The 22603-nt window shown below is 44.2% G+C and overlaps 1 protein-coding gene across 6 annotated transcripts in view; it reads left to right on the plus strand.

The window, feature by feature from the left end:
• col14a1a (collagen, type XIV, alpha 1a) overlaps nt 1–22603 on the plus strand; it is a 273774-nt gene that overhangs the window by 142833 nt on the left and 108338 nt on the right. For all 6 annotated transcript variants that reach the window (XM_072261042.1, XM_072261032.1, XM_072261062.1 and 3 more), the window contains exons 12-17: nt 10149–10294; nt 11156–11285; nt 12880–13019; nt 18212–18335; nt 18465–18604; nt 20736–20868. In XM_072261042.1, the coding sequence (XP_072117143.1) occupies nt 10149–10294; nt 11156–11285; nt 12880–13019; nt 18212–18335; nt 18465–18604; nt 20736–20868 (813 nt within the window). The remainder of the gene's footprint in view (nt 1–10148; nt 10295–11155; nt 11286–12879; nt 13020–18211; nt 18336–18464; nt 18605–20735; nt 20869–22603) is intronic.

The following is a 22603-nucleotide window of genomic DNA, read 5'->3' on the forward strand; positions in this document are numbered from 1 at the left end:
CTGCTTCCCATTCCCATTTTGATATGTCCCTCCATGGCCTCCTCCACTGTCGTGATGAGGCCACACATAGGTCAGAGGAACAACACCTTGTATTCTGTTTGGGTAGCCTCCAACTTGATGGCATGTAATGCCTCCCCCCACCCCCCCTTCACCATTTCCCATCCCCTTGTCCCTCTCTCATGTTATCTCCTTGCCCACCTATCGTCTCCCTCTGGTGCTTACCCCACCCTTTCTTCTTTCTTCTATGGGCTTCTGTCTCTTTCACCAATCAGCTTCTGTGCTCTTTACGTCATCCCTCCTCCTCCGGGTTTCACCTATCACCTGGTGTCTCTCTCTCTCCTCCCCCACCTTTCAAATCTACTCCTCTGCTTTTCCTTCCAGTCCTGACGAAGGGTTTCAGCCCAAAACGTCAACTGTACTTTTTTTCCATAGATGCTGCCTGGCCTGCTGAGTTCCTCCAGCATTTTGCATAGTGTGATCTGTCTAGATTGCATGCAAAACAAAGGCTTTTCGCCATATCTCAGTACACAAGACGATAATAAACCGGCTACCAATGCCGATGGTGTATACGTTTCAGAAAGTAGACATCTCGCTTTATAGTTGTCAGGGGGCATTTCTGTAGGGCTGAAACTTGGAGTGGAAATGCAGGTGATTTCGCCAACTCATCATCCAATCCCAACTCTATACCATATGTAATGAAAATCTTGTCCAATTTACCTTCCATCAAATACTAGTAGCTCTGGCACATCACTGCAGATCACTTAGGAAAAGCTCCTTCCCCTGCATCCTAGATGGTTTTCAGGCACCAGAGAGTAATCTGTAATAACTTGTAACAAAGGCAGTGTGAGAGGACATAGAAACGCAGCAGGCGAGTGAGGGCACCAGCTCGGCTGAGAGCTAATCCAACCATACCAGCAGAACCATCACTTTTCCTGGCCAATGTCCGCTCGCTAGAAATTAAAATGGACTCACTGAGACTGTGAATGATTGCACAGAAAGAGATGAGAAACTGCTACCTTCTAGCTTTTACTGAAATGTGGCTAAACAACAACTTGACCGACTCGGCGTTTTGACTCGACGGGATGACACTAATGGACTCACTGTTGAGGAAATCCAGAGGAAGTGGAATCTGTGTGTACATTGACAAAGCACAAACTCATGTGTAGACAGCAGTCACTGTTCTGGGGCAATTGAACATCTTATAGTTAAATGCCAGAAACATTACCAGCTCGGGGAGTTTACTGTTTCATTCATCACTGGTGTGAACATCCCCCACCCCAGAGCACGAACATGAAGGACGCACTGGGAAAGCTTTACAGTATCGTCAGCCCTCTACAAGACAAGCATCCGGACAGGCTCTTCATAATTACAGGAGTCCTGGATCATAGAACTGGCAGGATTATTTTACCCAAATTCTACCAACGCATCACCATGGCCACTAGGGGGACGAACAAACTGGATTATGTTTATACAAGCAGACACAGTACTTATAAAGCCATCCCCTGACCTCATCTTGACTTCCCTGGCAACACCTCCACAAAGTTTACACCAGCATGCCGACTGCTGCAGAAAATGGAGAAACCAGTGAAGAGGACTATCCAGAGGATGGTTTAGAATGGACTTATACAGGGCTATATATTTCCGGATTGTTCTAAATGTACTAACTGGCAGATGTTCAAGGAGGCTGTCACAACCAGAGAAGACAGAGATCGCGAGGATTATGCCTCACCTGTCACCAGCTGCATCAGTAAGTGTGCGCATGTCAATAGTACTTCAAGAACAGCCATCTCACAGCCCAATCAGAAGCCATAGCTGAACATTGAGGTGCGCTCCCTACGAAAAGCCCAGGTTGGTGCCTTCAAGACTGGTGACTGAGCAGCTCTCAGGACAGGCAAGAGAAACCTCATCTTGGGCATCGATAGGGTTGAGACCTCCTAACCCTCAAAATTCAGGAACACCTGTCCAATAACGATTTCCAGTGTATGCGACTGGGTATTAAGGGCCTTTACTGACTGTGCAAGGATAAACATCATCGACTGTGCCAGTGACACCTCCCTCCCTGACACTCTAAACGACTTTTACGCACGCTTCGAGGCTTGCAGCCCAATGTCTGCCACAAAAATCACTCCTCTCCCAGGTGAGCAGCCACTGTCTGTAACAGCAGCAGGCGTGGCAAGGCCTCTGCAGAAAGTCATCTCCCATAAGGTGCCTGAGTACTCGGGGAGAGTGCATACCAGCTCACTGACGTCTTCACAGACATCTTCAACCCTTCCCTCATCCAGGCTGCTGTCCCCGCATGCTGCAAGTCAGCCGCCATCATCCCTGTACCAAAGAACTCTACACCTTCGGAACTAAATGACTCCTGCCCAGTGGCACTGATGCCAGCCAGCATGAAATGTTTTGAATGGTTGATAATGGCACATACCAAAAGCTGCCCTGTTGCCACACTGGACACTCACCAAAGTGCTTACTGAGAGAACCACTCTCTGACAGATGTTATAGCATCCGTCTTGCTCCTGGTCCTGACACACCTCGAAAAGAAGGACATTTCTGTCGGAATGCTAATGCTGTTTCTGGATTTCAGTTTGGCATTCAACACTGTTGTCCCACAGACCTTGGTGATCAAACTCCTGCTCCTCAGTCTCAATACACCACTGTGCAACTGGGTGTTGGACTTCCTAACGAACAGGCCTCAGGATGCATAATCGCTCCTTCCTCTCCATCATCCTCAACATGGGTGCCCCCTCAGGGATGTGTGCTGAGCCCACTGCTGTACACTCTGCTCACACGTATTTGCATGACCAAACACTCGAGCAATCACATCGTCGATGACACGGTGATGGTGGGGCTCATCACCAAGAACGATGAGCTGGCCAGCAGGGTGGAGATGCAAAAGCTCAGTGCCTGGTGGCAGGCAAATAATGTCAGCAAGATAAAGGAAATGATCTCACACAACCTCTCATGGTCCCAGAACGCATCATATGCATTCAAGAAAGCTCACCAATGCCTTTACTTTCAGAGGAGGCTGAAGAGAGCTGGACTTTGCACATCCATACTCACTTCACTCTACAGATGGGCAGTAGAGGACAACTTAACAAGCTGCGTCTCTGCACGGTACAGAAATTGCACTGCAGAGAACAGGAATGGGTGGCCAGAACTGCCCGACGCATCACTGGCACCAGCCTACCCACCATCGAGAGCGTATAGATGGAAAGGTGCCAGCAACATCATGAAGGATTCACCCACCCTGCTCATGGACTGTCAGAGAGAAGACTATGTAGCATCCACACCAGGACAACCAGATTCAAAAACAGTTACTTTCCCCAAGCAGTAAGACTGATCAACACCACCACCCACTAACCCAGCGGTCCCCAACCACCGGGCTGCAAAGCATGTGCTGCCGGGCCGCGAGGAAACGATATCAGTCAGCTGCACCTTTCCTCATTCCCTGTCACGCACTGTTGAACTTGAACATAGGGTTGCCAACTGTCCCGTATTTGCCAGGACATCCCGTATATTGGGCTAAATTGTTTTGTCCTATACGGGACTGCCCTTGTCCCGTATTTCCCCCACTAAGGTAGAGCGTTCCTATGAAACCTTTCATGCTGAAATGGCGTAAAGCGAAGAAGCAATTACCATTAATTTATATGGGAAAAAATTTTGAGCGTTCCCAGACCCAAAAAATAACCTACCAAATCATACCAAATAACACATAAAACCGAAAATAACACTAAAATATAGTAAGTGTATTAATGATATGATAAATACACAGCCTATATAAAGTAGAAATAATGTATGTACAGTGTAGTCAGGAAGATTAAGTCAAAACCGATTCGTGGAAAATAATCGGCAAGTACGCGCATGCGCACACAGGTGCCTGCGCAAGGCTTCATGGTCATGGTAGTCTTTCTCGGGGTAAACACTGTCCCGGGATTTGACTGCTACTTTTGTCCCTTATTTGGGAGTGAGAAAGTTGGCAACCCTAACTGTAAAAGACATGTTGAGGTGAGTTTAACCCTACTTGACCACCCCGCCCCCTCCCCCCCCCGCTGGATGGACCACAAGAATATTGTCAATATTAAACCGGTCTGCGGTGCAAAAAAGGGTTGGGGACCCCTGCACTAACCCACCTCTCCACACCCCGGCCACCACTACTTTATCATTTCCTGTCAGTCACTTTACATACAGACATTCCTCTGCCTGGCGTCACTTACTGACATGCAATCAATCTATGTTTATAATATATCTTATAAGAACATGAGAAATAGGAGTAGGAGTAGGCTATCTGGCCTGTCAAGCCTGGTCCACTATTGAATAAGATCATGGCTGATCTCAAAGGTTTCAAAGGTACACTTAATGTCAGAGAAATGTACACAATATACATCCTGAAATGCATTTTCTTCGCAACCATCCACGAAAACAGAGGAGTGTCCCAAAGATTGAATGACAGTTAAATGTTAGAACCCCAATGCTCCCCAAGCTCTCCCCACCCACGCGTAAGCAGCAGCAAAGTAACAGTCCCCCCTCCCCCACCAGCAAAAAAAAGCATCAGCACCCACCGCCGAGCACTCAAGCGTGCAGCAAAGCATCAGCAAAGACACAGACGTGCAGTACCCCAAAGACTACTCGTTCACCCAGTATTCAACATGCCACAGGCTCTCTCTCTCCCTAATAAGGGAAAAAGAGGTGTCTTCGTTTCACAGTAAGAGGGGAGACATAACAAGCAACTCGCTGAATTACCATGTTAAAAGTCCATTGCGTTGCTGATCTCTGGGCACATTGCCAAAGATCTTCTGTCTCCCCCGACGTGCCGATTTCCTGCAGTGGCCCGCCTCCAGAGCCACGAAATCCCGAAACTCTGAAGGCGAGCTAATCTTCTAGGCCGCGTCCTTGGTATATCGAATAATGGCCAGTCATGAGACCCCGAGAGTGGGTCCCATTTCCACAAAGAACCAAAGTCAGCATGTAACTCCAGGTCAGGGTCTTCAAAATGAACCTTGAAAGGGAAAAATAGAGATATGAAAGATAGAAATAGAGCTGTTTCCGAATATGTAAGCAAAAGAGTCACCGTTGGGTGCCATTGTTTCTCCTAAGCTCCTCCTCCTGGCCATGGACTCATCTCCACCTACTTGCCTTTTCCCCATAACCCTCAATTCCCCTACTATGTAAAAATCTATCCAACCTTGTCTTTAATATATTTACTGAGGTACCCTCCACTGCTTCATTGGGACAGATTCATCACTCTTCGAGTAAGTCAGTTCCTCCTCATCTTAGTCCTAAATTGACTCCCCTGAGTTTTGAGGCTATGTCCCATAGTTCTAGTCTCACCTACCAGTGGAAACAACTTTCCTGCCTCTATCTTATCTATCCCCTTTGTAACACCTGTGCAGCACCGATCTTATCGTGTGTGACTAGTTACCACACTCTTTGAGAAAATCAAACTAGAGAGTACTACACTGGATGCTAGTACGCCATCAGAAGATTCTAGGTATCGGAAGGAGGCAGTGATTAGAAACCACATACTTCTGGAGATAAGTTTTGATTATAAGGAAAAAAAAAATTTGTACAAAATATTTACATGAGCAAGGACAGTTTAAAATTCCAAAATTCTATTTAGGTTCCAAATCTTAGATATCAAACCAAAGCAAATTACTTTTTAATTAGAATCACTGAGATTCCTTTACTACTCTAATCTCTCTAACTAATTAGATCTAGTGCTATTCGCTATTTAAAAGTTTACAGACTAAATTTTCCTTTTTACTTATCCTGAGTTAGTTAGAAAACCAAATATAATTCCTATTCTTAAGTATTATAGTTAACTTCAGTTTCAGTTCCAGGCAGTATATCTACAGGTTTAAATTCAAATTCAAAAATTATATATACACAGTTTAACTCCTTTCACGGCAATTCTCCAACATCACAACTTTAAAGCCAAGTAAATTTCATTCAGTGACTTATCAAAGTCTTTGGAAAAATAATCAGTTCCTGCAGAAAATCAAATTTGGATTAAATCTTCTGCATCATTACACATTTCGTTCCCACGCTGGTTCCTCATCTTGGGTGGCTTGCATAAAATAGTTGATCATCCATGGAAAGTCAGTTCACAAACTTGTACAAAAACTTGACTAAATCCCTTGGTATGATTTTACTGAACTCACGCCTGACCACACGGTAAGGACTTTGACACTCGTCTCTGCCGATGTTGTCTCATTACAGCTGCTGCGTGTTATAGCCGTAGCTTCAATAATTCTTTTATCACTATTGTCTCTCCTCCAGGGGTTTCACTGATATTTTCATGTTAGAAGGGTAAAGATACTCACTACTAATTCTGCTCTTAACAGTTCATGTCTTTAGCTTCTGATCGTTGCTGCAGTTTTCTCCTTGTCCGTGTCTGTGTCAGCCACACTCCGCTCTTGCATGGTATTTTTTTTTTCAAATTCTCTTTTTAAAAATAAATCAGTAAGGCTCGTTTTCATCCCTTCGCAGGTGAAGCTTTTTAACATTGCATCTTTGGATTAATTAACCTAGGTTACATTTTCATAATTGTATCTGTTTCTGTAAGATATCCTCTTATCCTTCTGAATTCCAGCGAGTACAGTCCCAGGCAACTGAATTGCTCCTCATCGTCTAACCCCTTCACCTCATCCCTGGAAGAATCAACCTGGTGAATCTCCTCTGCACCACCTCCAACACCAGTATATCCTTCCTCAAGTAAGGAGACCAGAACTGCACACAGTACTCCAGATGTGGCCTCACCAGTGCCCTGTACAGTTGCAGCATAACCTCCCTGGTTTTAAATTCAATCCTTCCAGCAATGAAGGCCAACATGCCATTTGCCTTCTTGATAACCTGCTGCACCTGCAAACCAACCTTTTGTGATTCATGCACAAGCACTCCCAAATCCCTCTGCACAGCAGCACGCTGCAATTTTTTACTATTTAAATAATAATCTGCTCTTCCATTTTTCCTTCCAAAGTGGAAGACCTCTCATTTACCAACATTGTACCCCATCTGCCAGACCCTTGCCCACTCACTTAACCTATCGATATCTCTTTGCAGACACTCCATATCCTCTGCACAATTTACTTTTCCACTCGATTTAATATCATCAGCAAACTTAGACACACAATGCTTAGTTCCCTCTTCCAAATCGTTAATGTATATTGTGAACAGTTGCGGGCCCAGCACCGACCCCTGTGGCACACCGCTCACCACTGATTGCCAACCAGAGAAACACCCATGTATCCCAACTCTCTGCTTTCTATTAGTTAACCAATTCTCTATCCATGCTAATACATCACCCCCAGCTCTATGCATCCTGGAGAAGTCTCTTATGTGGCACCTTATCAAACGCCTTCTGGAAATCCAAGAAAATAAGGTTCATCTGTTCCCCTTTATCCACTGCGCTTATTATATCCTCAAAGAACTCCAGTAAGTTTGTCAAATAGGATCTGCTTTTGCTGAATCCATACTATATCTGCCTGATGAATCATTTCTTTCCAGATGCCTTGCTATTTCTTCTTTAATGATAGCTTCAAACATGTTCCCAACTACAGATGCTAAACTAACTGGCCTATGGTTGCCTGCCTCTTGCCTACATCCTCTTTTGAACAGCAGTGTTACTTTCACCTTCTTCCAATCTGCAGGGAACCGCCCAGAGTCCAGAGAATTTTGGTAAATTACCAGCAAAGCCTCAACTGTAACTTCTGCCATTTCTTTCAGTACCCTGGGAGACATTCCATCAGAACCAGGGGACTTGTCTATCTTTAGACCCACAAGTTTGCTCAACACTACTTCTTTAGTGATATCTGTTGTATCAAGACCCTCACCTCCCATCGTATCCATATCATCTCTCTTCAGCATGTTAGATGTGTCCTCCTCCATGAAGACTGACACAAAATAGTTGTTCAAAGCCTCAGGCATTACTTATTACCCAATATCAATTCCCCCTTCTCGTCTTCCAAGGGACCTACGTTCACTTTGGCCACCCTTTTCCACTTTATATAATTATAAAAAATTTTACTATCCATTTTCATATTTTGAGCTAGTTTATTTTCATAATCTATCTTCCCTTTCTTTATTACTCACCTATTGGTTCTTTGTTGCTTTTTAAAGATCTTCCAATCTTCCAGTTTCCCACTACTCTTGGTGACTTTGCTTACTTGAGCTTCTAGTTTGATGCCTTCCTTTATTTCCTTATTTATCCAAGGCTGGCTCTTCCCATCCTTACTGTTCTTGCTTTTAACTGGAATATACTTTTGTTGAGCACCGTGAAAAATCTCGTTGAAAGTCTTCCAAGGTTCCTCAACAATCCCACCATTTAGCCTGTGTTTCCAGTCTACCCTGTCCAACTCTTCGCTCATCCCATTGTAGTCTCCATTGTTTAGGCATAATACACTGGTTTCAGACCGAACTATTGCACCCTCCATTTGTGTGAGAAACTCAGTCATACTGTGATCACGGTTTCTAAGAGGATCGCTAACTACAAGATCACTAATTTTACCAGTCTCATTGCACAGGACCAGATCCAAGATTACACGTTCCCTTGTAGGTTCAGTAACATGCTGTTCAAGTAAGCCATCATGGATGCATTCTGTGAAGTTCACCTCAGACTGTCCCAACCAACTTGATTCACCCGACCTATGTGCAAGTTAAAGTCCCCCACAATAAATGCAGTTCTATTCTTACATGCCTCAGATATTTCCCTGTTTATTGTCTGTGCCACTGTAATGTTATTATTCAGTGGACGATAGACAACTTCCACCAATGATTTTTTTTTTCCATTTAATATTCCTAATCCCATCCCAGATGGATTCAATATTCTGCTGCTTAGATTTTGTATCATCTCTCACTGTCACCCTGATCTCATCTTTAATTAAGAGTGCTGCCCTACCTCCCTTACCTTCCTGCCTACCCTTCCATATTAACTGATGTTCTTGGATATTTAATTCCCAATCCCCTCCACCCTGCAACCACATTTCTGCAATGGTCACTAAATCATACCCCTTTATATTGATTTGTGCCACAAGTTCATTGACCTTGTTATGAATACTATGGGCTTTCAGATAAAGTGCCCTTACACTCATTATGCTTTTAAAATCTAGTAATCTTTGTCTGTTATCCACTTAACTTTTCTGTGCTCCACCCTTACTTTTCTCTTTAACTTTTGTTGTTACTTTATCTTTAACCACACTTTTTAATTCATACTTCTCCAATCTGTTGAACCCACCCCCTGCTACTTAGTTTAAAGCCCTCTCCATAACCCTAGTTATGCGATTTGCCAGAATCCAGGTCCCATCACAGTTCAGGTGAAGCCAGTCCCAATGGAACAGCTCCCTCCCTCCCTCCCTCCCCTGTGCTGGTGCCAGATTCCTATTAATTCAAACCCACTTCTCCCATACCAATCCTTGAGCCATGCATTTAACTATGTATATGTAAGTATGTATTTATATTTATTGTTTTTTTATTATTATGTTCCTTGTGCTTTTTTTGTGCTGCATTGAATCAGGAGCAAGCATTATTTCATTCTCCTTTACACTTGTGTACTGGAAATAACTAATACTAAACAATTTTTGAATCGCACTTATCTCGAGTTGAGGACTGTGAATATAATGGCTGTTGATTGTGTTCGCCACAGGATCTGGCATGTTGGGACACTACCCTACTTTGGATGGCCTACGCTGCAATGAGTAATATAAATCAGGGTTATAACTATAGAGCTGCTGGGAGCTGGATGTATTAAACTGAGAAAATTGCATAAGTAGACTAGACTTGTATTTTCAGATTAGCGGATTATGGAATGATCTAATTGAGCATTTCGAGTTGGTGAAAGGAGTTGAGAGAATTGACGGGGCAAGGCTGTGTACAGTGATGTACAGCTCCTGAGGCTTGCCCCTAATATTCGAGCTGGGTTGGTCAGTACTGATATCAGGATGTGGTTTCTCATCTACGGGGCAGTGTGACTCAAGATCTTGCCCTGAGGATCGTAATGAGGCTGAAGGGCCACTTGAACATGTCTGAACTGAGACTGGTGTAGTTTGAGAGAGGGAGTAGAGAGAGACGAAGCTTACCTCAGCCACTGAACAGCGAGTGGGTTGGAGGGAGGCTGCTTATCCGGTGTGAATGTCCCTCTATTTATCTCCTTACAGTGGCACTTCCCGCAGCTGCAGACCTGCGCATGTACGACGTGACCCACAACAGCATGAGAGTTAAGTGGAGACCTGCTGAATCTGCTTCTGGTTACATGATCCTTTATGCAGCACTCACAGGGGGATACACAGCCGATGAAAAGGAGGTAGAGTTGAATAAATTAGCTCCTGTTAACAGTGGCTGTCCTGATGCGGGGCCTCGACCCTAAATATCCACATTTCCTTTCCCCCACACAGATACTACTCAGCCTGATTGGAAACAGGAGGGACGGCAGCTACCGGAATCTGGAGCAATAAATAACCTGCGAGAGGAGCTCAGCACCTCAGGCAACATCAGTGGGAGGAAAGGAATTGTTAGCAAGGAGCCCTGATGCAGGGTTTCGACCAGAAACATCGACAATTTTCTACCCCCACTCCCCCACCCCATAGATGCTGCTCGGCCCGCTGAGTTCCTTGAGCAGATTGTTTGTTGCTCCTGTTAATGGCTGTCTGCTTATAAAATTGCATTCACAGGCCAACAGCAAACACATAGCAGGATTCACTCACTCATCTAATGCAATAAACACTATTGTCATGATCAGGAATTGATAACTTTCTATCTGGTCAACTGTCCACTTTGTCTTCCTCTCTTATCTGCAACCTTCCTTTCTCACCTCGCCCAAATGCTGCTCAATCTTGTGTCTCCTAACTTACTTCTCCCAATTGCTTCAGTATTCCAAGGCCTACTGGGCAGCTTTTAATACCCAACTCTCCCTTCTCCCGGAGTCTGCATGTCAGAAACAATTACTGCGTTACTGGGGTTGAGCTGGGATCTCAAAGGCTGCTTTCAAATAGTTTGCAGAGTCGTCTGTAAGAGTTTTGGGTGATCTCACCCCAATCTGAAGCCTTTGAAGCCAAGCATTGTGGAAATCTCTTCCTACCCTGAGCCCTGCTTGTGCAACTTGTGTCGATTGGGTTGACACTGGCAATGAGGTGGCAAGAAACAACCTGTTCCTCTTTCTCCACAGGTAAAGGTGGCTGATCTTGTTACGGATATAGAACTGGAAGGGTTAACGCCGAACACTGAATACACTGTGACCGTGTATGCCATGTATGGAGACGAGGCAAGCGACCCTCTGACTGGACAAGAAACAACATGTAGGTCCGGATGGGGGTTTGAACATCACAGTTGACCTCAGAGGAGCTTTACACCATCAGCAAATCCACCCATTTCTATCTCAGTAATATTGCCTGGCTGCACCCTAAAAAACCTGTGATGGAGTTCATACCCCTGCTGTTACCACTAGACTTGACTGTCCTGGCAGGCTTTTGGTTGGCTTCCCTTGTTCTGCTGACTGTGAGGTCATCTAACTCTCAGCTTCCCTTGTCCCAAGTCACATTTATTCATTTTCTCCAAGCCATTCTGCGCTGGCTGCTGGTCAAACAATGCCTCAGCGTCAAAACCCTCCTCCTTATCTCCAAATCCTTCATGGTCCTATCCAGTCCCTTCACCAGTCCTCTGAGATTTCTGCCTTGCTCCAGCTTTGGCCCCTGAATCTCAACACCCCATCTCTGGCTTCAGCTGCCAAGAGGCAGGGAGAGGGAATTGGAACTGGTTTACTATTGACACGCATACTGAGGTACAGTGAAAAATGCCGTCCATACAGATCATTTCAAAACGTAAGTACATTGAGATAGTACAAGGGAGAAGCAATAACAGAATGTAGAACGTGGTGTAAACATGGAAGATTCTGCAGACACTAGAAATCTGGTGTAATTCACACAAAATGCTGCAGGAGCTCAGCATGTCAGCTGACATCACACAGTCAACATTTCAGCCCAAGACTTTTTGTCAGCCCTCCAGCACTTTGCCTGTATTATGCTGGAAATGTTGCTACAGTTACAGAAAACGTGCAGTGCAGGCACATGGTAGAGTGCAAGGGCCACAACAAGGTCAAGAATCCTTCTTCAAGGAGAAGAGGGATTTAAGGAGGACGATCCAGGACTGGAGGCTCAGGGTGACTGAAGGCATGGCCACCGATGCTATTCCTAACCTAGGTATTTGCTGTGAACACAGGGGCACAGAGGCTTGTAGGGTTGGAAATGAGCCTGAGATTAACTCGGAACCAGTGTAGGTCAGCTGGCTCATGGTGGTATTATTGAATGGTAAGTAAGCTGCAGAATGGGTCTCACAGATTGAAAGTTAATTTTTTAAAGTTAAGAAATGTCTTTGCAGTTGTGGAGTTTGTAAGTTCAGGGTTTCCTCCCATGTCACAGAGGCCCGATAGGATAATTGGCTCCGAGCACGTAGGTGAGTGGTAGAATCTGGGCTGGAGCTGGCAGGAGTTTATGTAGCCTCTGTGTAAGTAGGTAGTTTGTGTCAGTATGGACTCAATGGCTGAATGACCTGTTTTCGTACTGACTCCGGGAATCTTGAGCAACTTGTGCGACAACACAGAATAGTAAAAATATTGGCAGCAATGGAAGAATTTGAACATGCAGGCATTGTGAATTTCATTATTTAGTTGAAATTTAATAACATAATCAAAAGTATGGGCACTTGCCTGAAGTTTTTGCTCTTAGCAGAGAATAAAAGAGACGAGTGTAGATTAGTATAAATGGGTAGTTGGTGACGGTGTGGACTCTGTGATCCGAGGCTCTGTTTCTGTATTGTGTCTCCCTGTGAATGTGTCTTTACCTGTAAATGGATTTCCTTGCATTTACCTGTAAATGTTTTGTTTTCTTTACTCAGTGCCACTTACTCCTCCCAAGAACCTTCAGTTCTCCGAAATTGGGCACAGTACAGGCAGGGTCAGCTGGGAAGCGGGATCAAAGAAAGCTCGGGGTTATCGTGTCATGTATGTGAAAACTGATGGGACTATGATGAGCGAGGTGAGTGTGGCAATTGACTATACGGTATACGAGCAGAACTAAGTCATCCAGCCCATCAAGTCTGCTCGGCCTCTTAAATCATCGTTCACGTTATTTCTCCACCCCAATCTCCTGCCTTCTACCCATAACTCTTAATCACCTTACCAATCAAGAACCAGTCAATCTCTGCATTAAATGCACGCAAAGATTTGACCTCCACAACCCTCTATGGCAACAAATTCCAGATTCACCACAGTCTGTCTGAAGAAATTGCTCCTTACCTCAGTTCTGAAGGAGAATCCCTTTATTCTGAGTCTGTGCCCTCATATTGTAGACGCTTCAACTAACGGAAACTTCTCCTCCATGTTCAATCTATCCAGGCCTTTCAGTATCGGTGATATGCAATAGCACATACGTAGGGAAAATCAGACAGCCTCGTTGTTGGATACAAACTGGGGAGAGAACTGCTTACAAACAAGAGACATTCTGCAGATGCTGGAAAACCAAGTAGCGCACACAAAATGCTGGAAGAATTCAGCAGACCAGGCAGTGTCTATGGAAAAGAGTACAGTCGATGCTTCAGGCTGAGACCCTTTGGAGAGAATTGCTTTGTGTATGTCTTTCCCCCAAACCTGGTACCAGGTAACATGACCGTAGAGCTGTTGGACAGGCAATGAAAGCCCAGTGAAACCTTTGTGGCCAGAAATCTGCTCTCCTTGCTGTATCTCAGTTTAGAAGTGATTCAGTCTCCCAAACCCACCCTAATGTAGCCTCACAAGCACCTGTGTTGTATTATGGATGGGCAATAAAAACGTTGACACTCCATTTCTCTCCACAGATGCTGCCTGACTTCCTGAATTCCTCCAGCATCTGTTTTCCATATTCCATCATAGAACATAGAATAGTACAGCACAGTACAGGCCCTTTGGCTCACAATGTTGTGCCGACTCTCAAACCCTGCCTCCCTTACAACCCCGCACCTTAAATTCCTCCATATACCTGTCTAGTAGTCTCTTAAACTTCACTAGTGTATCTGCCTCCACCACTGACTCAGGCAGTGCATTCCACGCACCAACCACTCTCTGAGTAAAAAACCTTCCTCTAATATCCCCCTTGAACTTCCCACCCCTTACCTTAAAGCCATGTCCTCTTGTATTGAGCAGTGGTGCCCTGGGGAAGAGGCGCTGACTATCCACTCTAACTATTCCTCTTAATATCTTGTATACCTCCATCATGTCTCCTCTCATCCTCCTTCTCTCCAAAGAGTAAAGTTTCCTTAATCTCCGATCATAATGCATACTCTCTAAACCAGGCAGCATCCTGGTAAATCTACTCTGTACCCTTTTCAATGCTTCCACATCCTTCCTATAGTGAGGTGACCAGAACTGGATACAGTACTCCAAGTGTGGCCTAACCAGAGTTTTATAGAGCTGCATCATTACATCGCGACTCTTAAACTCTATCCCTCAACTTGTGAAAGTTAACACCCCATAAGCTTTCTTAACTACCCTATCCACCTGTGAGGCAACTTTCAGGAATCTGTGGACACGTACCCTGAGATCCCTCTGCTCCTCCACACTACCAAGTATCCTGTCATTTACTTTGTACTCTGCCTTGGAGTTTGTCCTTCCAAAATGTACCACCTCACACTTCTCCGAGTTGAACTCCGTCTGCCACTTCTCAGCCAACTTCTGCATCTTATCAAAGTCTCGCTGCAATCTTCGACAATCCTCTGCACTATCTACAACACCACCAACCTTTGCGTCATCTGCAAACTTGCCAACCCACCCCTCTACCCCCACATCCAGGTCGTTAATAAAAATCACGAAAAGTAGAGGTCCCAGAAGAAATCCTTGTGGGACACCACTAGTCACAATCCTCCAATCTGAATGTACTCCCTCCACCATGACCCTCTGCCTTCTGTAGGCAAGCCAATTCTGAATCCACCTGGCCAAACTTCCCTGGATCACATGCCTTCTGACTTTCTGAATAAGCCTACCGTGTGGAACCTTGTCAAATGCCTTACTAAAATCCATATAGATCACATCCACTGCACCACCCCCATCTATATGCCTGGTGACCTCCTCAAAGAAGTCTATCAGGCTTATTAGACACGATCTGCCCTTCACAAAGCCATGCTGACTGTCCCTGATCAGACCATGTTCCTCTAAATGCCCAGAGATCCTATCTCTAAGAATCTTTTCCAACAACTTTCCCACCACAGACGCAAGGCTCACTGGTCTATAATTACCCGGACTATCCCTACTACCTTTTTTGAACAAGGGGACAACATTCGCCTCCCTCCAATCCTCCAATACCATTCCCATGGACAACAAGGACATAAAGATTCTAGCCAAAGGCCAGGGAGCAGTGGTCACTGTCCCCCAGATGCTCACCCACTGAGACATCTGTGACCTGACCGGGTTCATTACCTAGTACTAGATCTAGTATGGCATTCCCCCTAGTTGGCCTGTCTACATACTGTGACAGGAATCCGTCCTGGACACACTTAACAAACTCTGTCCCATCTAAACCCTTGGAACTAATCAGGTGCCAATCAATATTAGGGAAGTTAAAGTCACCCATGATAACAACCCTGTTATTTTTGCACCTTTCCAAAATCTGCCTCCCAATCTGCTCCTCTGTATCTCTGCTGCTATCAGGGGGCCTATAGAATACCCCCAGTAGAGTAACTGCTCCCTTCCTGTTCCTGACTTCCACCCATACTGACTCAAAAGAGGATCCTGCTACATTACCCACCCTTTCTGTGGCCGTAATACTATCCCTGACCAGTAATGCCAACCCTCCTCCCCTTTTTCCACCCTCTCTATCCTTTTTAAAGCACTGAAATCCAGGAATATTGAGAATCAATTCCTGCCCTGGTGCCAGCCAAGTCTCTGTAATGGCCACTACATCATAATTCCATGTATGTATCCAAGCTCTCAGTTCATCACCTTTGTTCCTGATGCTTCTTGCATTGAGGTACACACACTTCAGCCCTTCTACCTGACTACCTTTACCCCGTTTCTTGTGCTTCTCTTTCCTCAAAGCCTCTCTATATGTTAGATCTGGCTTTACTCCATGCACTTCTTTCACTGCTCTATCGCTCTGGGTCCCATCCCCCTCGCAAATTAGTTTAGACCCTCCCGAACCACGCTAGCAAACCTACCTGCAAGGATATTGCTCCCCCTCGAGTTCAGGTGCAACCCATCCAATCTGTACAGGTCCCACCTTCCCCAGAAGAGATCCCAATGATCTAAAAATCTAAAACCCTGCTCCCTGCATCAACCCCTCAGCCACGCATTCAACTGCCATCTCCTCCAATTCTTACCATCACTATCACGTAGCACTGGCAGCAATCCTGAGAATGTCACCCTTGAGGTCCTGTTCTTCAGCCTTCTGCCTAGTTCCCGAAACTCACACTTCAGGACCTCATCCCTCTTCCTGCCTATGTCGTTGGTACCAACATGTATCACGACTTCTGGTTGCTTTCCCTCTCGAACCAGGATGTTGTGCACCTGGTCAGAGACATCCCGGACCCTGGCACCCGGGAGGCAACAAACCATGCAGGTGTCCTTCTCATGTCCACAAAATCTCCTGTCATCGGTAGTCTCTTGTATGTCGGTGTCAATCTTGTCCATGATTAACATGTGATATTGTCCAATATCACTAAGACAATGTAACTATAGTGTTAATCACATTGCCTTAGTAATGTGATCATAGTGTTAGTGGGCCATATAAAGTGGTGCTGAAGGAACGCTGCTGACACAGCCCCAGCAGCCCGATGCTATCTATGTGGAGTGTGCAGGTTTTGCCTGTGTTTTCTCCTGGTGTCTGGTTTCCTCCCATGCTCCAAAGGTGGATGAGTTGGTAGGTTACTAGTCCGCTGTAATTGGCACCAGTGTATGGGTGAGTGGTACAGTGAAATCTGGGGGATTTGGTGAGTGTGGTGGAAATGAGTGATGTCAACAGAGTTGATGGAATTGCTCTGCTAGGAGACAAAATGGGCCAAGTGCCCACCTCCCTTGTTATTTTGTTACTAATCGAGAGGCTTGGGTGTTTGATTTAAGGACAGTTCAAAATCCCACCACAGCCACTGGTGAACTTATTTGCAGTAACAGGATCCAGGAAACCACAGGATTCTTGTAAACCACTTCGTTCATTCATGCCTCTGAGGAGGGAGATCTGCCATGTCTTTCCACCTGGTTCCCAGACTGACAACACTGAACACAGCCCTCTGAAATACTGAGGGAGAGAGCTGGTTCAGGAACAAGTAGGGAATGGTATTAAACAGTGTCCTGCTCAGAGCTTTCGTGAAGGATAATGTCTGGCCCCTGGACAAACTTTTAAAGTTCAAAGTAAATGTATTATCGAAGTATGTGTATGTCACCATGTACAGCCCTGAGATTCATTTTCTTGCAGTGTGTGTGTGTTGTTTAAGCATTTTTGTTCATTTAAATAATTCATTATAAGTTATATGTATAAATAAATGCATGTGTCATTACACTACCAAATTATACTCGCATGCTTCGCTTTCATAAGAAATAGGAGCAGGAGTAGGCCATCTGGCCTGTCGAGCCTGTTCCGCCATTCCATAAGATCATGGCTGATCTGACCATGACTCACCACCACCTCTGCCTTTTCCCCATAACCCTTAGTTCCCCTACTATGTAAAAATCTATCCAGCCTTGTCTTATATATATTTACTGAGGTAATCTCCACTGCTTAAAGTAAACACAGAGTAACACTCGGATTTTGGATTCTGGTGCCTTTTTTTTTTGAATTAGTTTAATATTGTGAAGTTACAAAATGTAACGGTTTCTCCTGAATGTCCTCACAACTCCTGTATTGAAGTGCATGTCAGTGTTGGTCTTGATGCTAGCACAGGATGAGGGTTGAATGGCTGACTCCTGCCCCATTTAACTTTGTAGCACCTCTAGTCCTGAACTGCCCTACTGTTCAAAGCATAATCTCTCCATCTACCTTATCAAATCCTTCAGTATTCTAACTAATCTCTATCAGGACACTTTCGAGATCATTATTTCAATGTTACCTGTATTTCCCTTGTGTGCTTATTTACCTCCCTTTTAAATCAGTGTCTGCACTTGAGTTTGAAAGTTCTCTGTTCCACATTCACCTTTTCTCTGGAAAAGAGAATTCTCTTGATTTATCTGTTGAATTGACTGGTTATCCCTTTTATTTGTCACCCTTAGGTTGAAGTTGAAGATACGACAACTTTTTTAAGAAACCTGACATCACTTACAGAGTACACAATTGCAGTGTTTTCGATCTATGATGAGGGACAATCAGAGCCACTGACGGGCAGCTTTACCACAAGTAAGTTGTCTCTGCCTTCACATTGCACGTCTGTTGCTCACCTTGTATCCAAAGACAATGATTCATCTTTATAGATTCAAATGAACTTGCTATTGTAATGGTTTCCCGTTTATTTCCGTGTTTATGCAGAGAGCGTTCCCAAGCCGTTATCCTTAAGGGTCAGTGATGTTTCTCTGGACAAGTTCAGAGTTAGCTGGAAGCATGCCGCTGAAGATGTTACCTTGTACAGACTAGCATGCACTCCCTTGAGTGGGGAAGAGGCAAAAGAGGTAAAGCACAATGTATCAAGGCGCAATGGTAGTTCAGGGAGTTCATACATGAACCAGAGCTCCTCTTGTCCATGGGTTCATCTCACTAGGAAGACTTATTTTGTACACTTAGATTGCACTGCACCAGGACGGAGGGAGAATCAGAATCTGGTGGAATATCACTGCGTACATCAGTAAATTTATAGTTTTGCACAGCAATACAGTGTAATATATCAAAAATATTATAAATTACAATAATATATATATAAAAATAAAAGTATAATTAATTAAGTAGTTTTGCAAAAACAATGAGATGGTGTTCATGGCTTGGTTCATTATCTGTTCAGAGATCTGATCCTGGAAAGGAAGAAGCTGTTTCTAAAACGTTGAGTGTTTGTCATTAGGTTTATGTACCATTTCTCTGATAGTAATAAAAAGAGCAAGTAAGCTTATTTGTATAACCCTTTTCAAACGCAAGGAGTTCAAACATCAAATTTTAGACAACATCCAAGAGAATAAAATCAAACAAAAATAGGTATGATAAATAGCAGTTACAGTGCAGAAGAGTTTCATTAAAAGCTACAGCAAAAGGCAAAGTTTTAAGCCTTGCTTTAAGAGAGCTTAAAGTTGGGGTAGACTTCAGATCCTCTGGAAGGTTATTCCAGATGTGTGGAGCATAGTAACTAAAAGCTGCTTCACCATGCTTAGTTTTGGCCCTGGGGATGGAGAGCACGTCCTGGGTGACGAAAGCCCTTAATGAAGGATGCTACCTTTTTGAGGCATCACATTAAACCGTGCTGCATGTAGGAAATGCCGTTTTCCAGATAGACAGAGGCCAATTCATCTCCTCAGGTGGATGGATAGCATCCCATGGAATTATTTGGGAATAGAGATGAATATTTTTTTCCTTCAACTTCTAAACCTGGGCAGATTTTTTTTTAAGCCAGCATCACATTACTGTTTGTAGCAGTTTGCTGTTCACAAATTGGCTGTGACATTTCCTGCAGTGACTGAACTTCACAGTGAGAGATCCTGGGGCTGAGAAAGAGGCAATATAAATACACAGCTTTCAGAAAGGCATTGGCAAAAGCTACCTTTGATGCAGCACATTGTAGAGATCTTGTGAAAATAGAAAATCTGATATCAGAGAAGGGTGCAATCAGCTTTGATTAATAATGCACAGTAAATGGGGCCAGAGTGAGTCTATTCTACCTGGAACCTGACTCTGATCCTGACACGTTGCCCGTTTCACTTTTATTCGTCAATATAATAAACATTAGTGTGAAAAGTTTCTAAGTTGATTAAAAAAAACGTTTGGCATGTCCTCTTTGAACATCACCAATTCTTAGAGAGGAAAAGGCATCCAATCTGGATGTGTTGCAGCTTGGTATGTCAACCGCTCTGCCCGGAGCCACAAAAAGTCCAGCGAGTTGTGGACACTGCTGAGCAGATAACGGAAACCAGCCTCTCCTCCTGAGACTCTGTCTATACTTCTCCCTGTCTCGATAAAGTAACCAACAGAATCAAGGACTCCACCCTTTCCAGACATACTCTCTTTTCCTTCCTTTCATCAGGTAGAAGGTAGAAAAGCCTGAAAGCGTGTATCGCAAGGTTCAAGGACAGATTCTATCCTGTTGTTATAAAACTATCGAACGTTTCCCTTGTATAATAAGATGGACTCTTGACCACTCAATCTCTCATTTTGGTCCATGCATCTTATTGTCTACCTGCACTGCACTCTCTCTCTGTGACTGTAACGCTACATATGTTCTGCATTCTATTACTGACTTCCACTGTGCTCTCAGGGTACTGCTGCGATGGAATGATTTGTATGGATGGTGTGCAAAGACTTTCACTGTACCTCAGCACATGTGATGATAATAAACCAATTTACTATTTTACCAGAAATGAACCTCCCCATATTATAATGCAACCCCAAGAATTTCATCACTAATTTGGAGAGTATTGGATATCTGAAAGGCCCAGGATCTTTCACTATCCATTCCAATTAAATATATAGTTGATATTAATACCACCAGTAAGATCTAAGCTGGAACTATTATAAAGTCTGTTCATGAAGGTGTATTACATTACTTCAAACCTCCTTAAGTAACATATTACTTCCCTAACCAGGGTATTTTTCTCCTTACAGTTTGTCTTCAGTGGGGATACAGACACAGTAATTCTTGATGATTTATTGCCTGGGACAGAATATGAAGTGTCTCTCTCAGCAATATATAGTGATGAGGCGGAAAGTGAAGCTGTTACTGTCCTTGAAACTACACGTAAGATGACAGCATGCTAAACTATCCCGTTCAATTTGCATGCATCATGAAATTGTACATGTATAACAACAGTGTAAGTTCTGCGAATGGCTACAAGCACAACAAAATAATTTGGCTGCATGCTGTCGACAAAGGCAATTTGTCTTCATAAAGCACCTTTAACACAATAAAACATCTCGAGCAACTTCTTGGGAGTGGTCTCAAATAAAACTTGATATACCTGACCTGAAGAGGAATTGGAATGAGTGGCTAAAAGCTGGGCCAGTGAAATAGAGGGCGGGAGACTTGGGGTAAGCAGTAGTGATGAGATGTGCGGGAGTGGGACGAGCGGAGAGCTCCAAAAGATTTTGTGGAGAAAGTGGGGTGGGAAGAGTTACAGTCATGTGTAGCTATGGATGCATTTAAAAAGCCAGATTAAGAATTCTAAAATCCTGCCGTTGCTCCGATTGGCAAGAACAATGCACGCTGGTGTACAGTACTGGGTTTGTGTAGTAGTAAGGACATGTGCAAGGGTATTAGCTATCCTTGTGTAGAGTGGTTTGTAAAATGGTCAGGAAGACAGTAAGGGTGTGATTAAGTAGTGAGAGTGCATAGTGTTGTTTCTGGAACTGGTAGACTTGAGTTATAAGGACAGAACGGATAAACTGGGAGTTGTTTTTATGGAATGAAGACAGTAGAGGTGAGATCTTATAGTTTATAAAAATGACATAATGTCTTTAGATAGGTTAGATAGTGACAGCTTTCTCCCTCAGAATCAAGTCTAAAAGTAGAAGTCAAAGGTTTAAGGTGATATCTAAAGGGAATCAGAAAGGCGAGTTATTCCACACAATGGGGTGGGTATACGGAATGAGCTGCCAGAGGAAGTGGTAGATGCAGCTACATTTACTATATCTAAAAGACATTTGAGTAGGTTTGTGGACGAGAAAGATTCAGAGGTACGGGGGCCAAATGCAGGTACAGGGACTTGGTTAGCATAGACGAGTTGGGGTGAAGGGCCTTTTTCTGTGTTTATAACCATGGATGGATGAACCTAAAACTGTCTTGGTTGTGCTGAAGGATCTAAGGGATCTTGGACATGCATTCATCAGAGTCTCAACATTTTTGTTTTGTTCCAGGATTCTGATACAAAAAGGGGACAAGGAAACTCCTTTTAACCCACTTCAGGCCATGACTAGATATGGTTGTTAGAGTGGCTAGGCTTGGGCGAGAACAGGTGCAGGCTAGGACTTGCTTGAGAAGTTAGAGGGATGACAGATGTCTTTAGGATGGTAGTTCAGCGCAATGGAATGCTCCTCCTCTGAGACATGGGATTTCAGGGTACCTAACTGTCTCCCTGGTGACTACTTCTGCAGGAGGTGCATCCACGTGCAGCTCCTGACTGACAAGGTCAAGGAGCTGGAACTGGATGCACTCAGGAAAACCTCTAAGATGAGACTTTTACTGAGGTGGTTACACCCAGAGTGCAGGCTTCAAATAGATGGGAGACCACCAGGAAAATTAAGAGGAGTAAGTAGTCAGTGCAGGGTTTCTCATGGCTATTCCTTCCAGCAACAAGTGTATCCCTTTACATACTGCTGGACAGGGAGAGATCGGAGACTCTGTGACCATGAAGAATGACGCTGGAGGGGTAGTCACGCCACCCTTTAAGAAAGGAAAGGAGCAGAAGAAAGGTACGTAGGTCAGTTAGCCTGACTTCAATGGTTGGTAAAATGTTGGAGTCCATTATTAAAGATAA

The sequence above is a fragment of the Mobula birostris genome, chromosome 1 (genome assembly GCF_030028105.1).
Source record: "Mobula birostris isolate sMobBir1 chromosome 1, sMobBir1.hap1, whole genome shotgun sequence".
NCBI lineage: Eukaryota > Metazoa > Chordata > Chondrichthyes > Myliobatiformes > Myliobatidae > Mobula > Mobula birostris.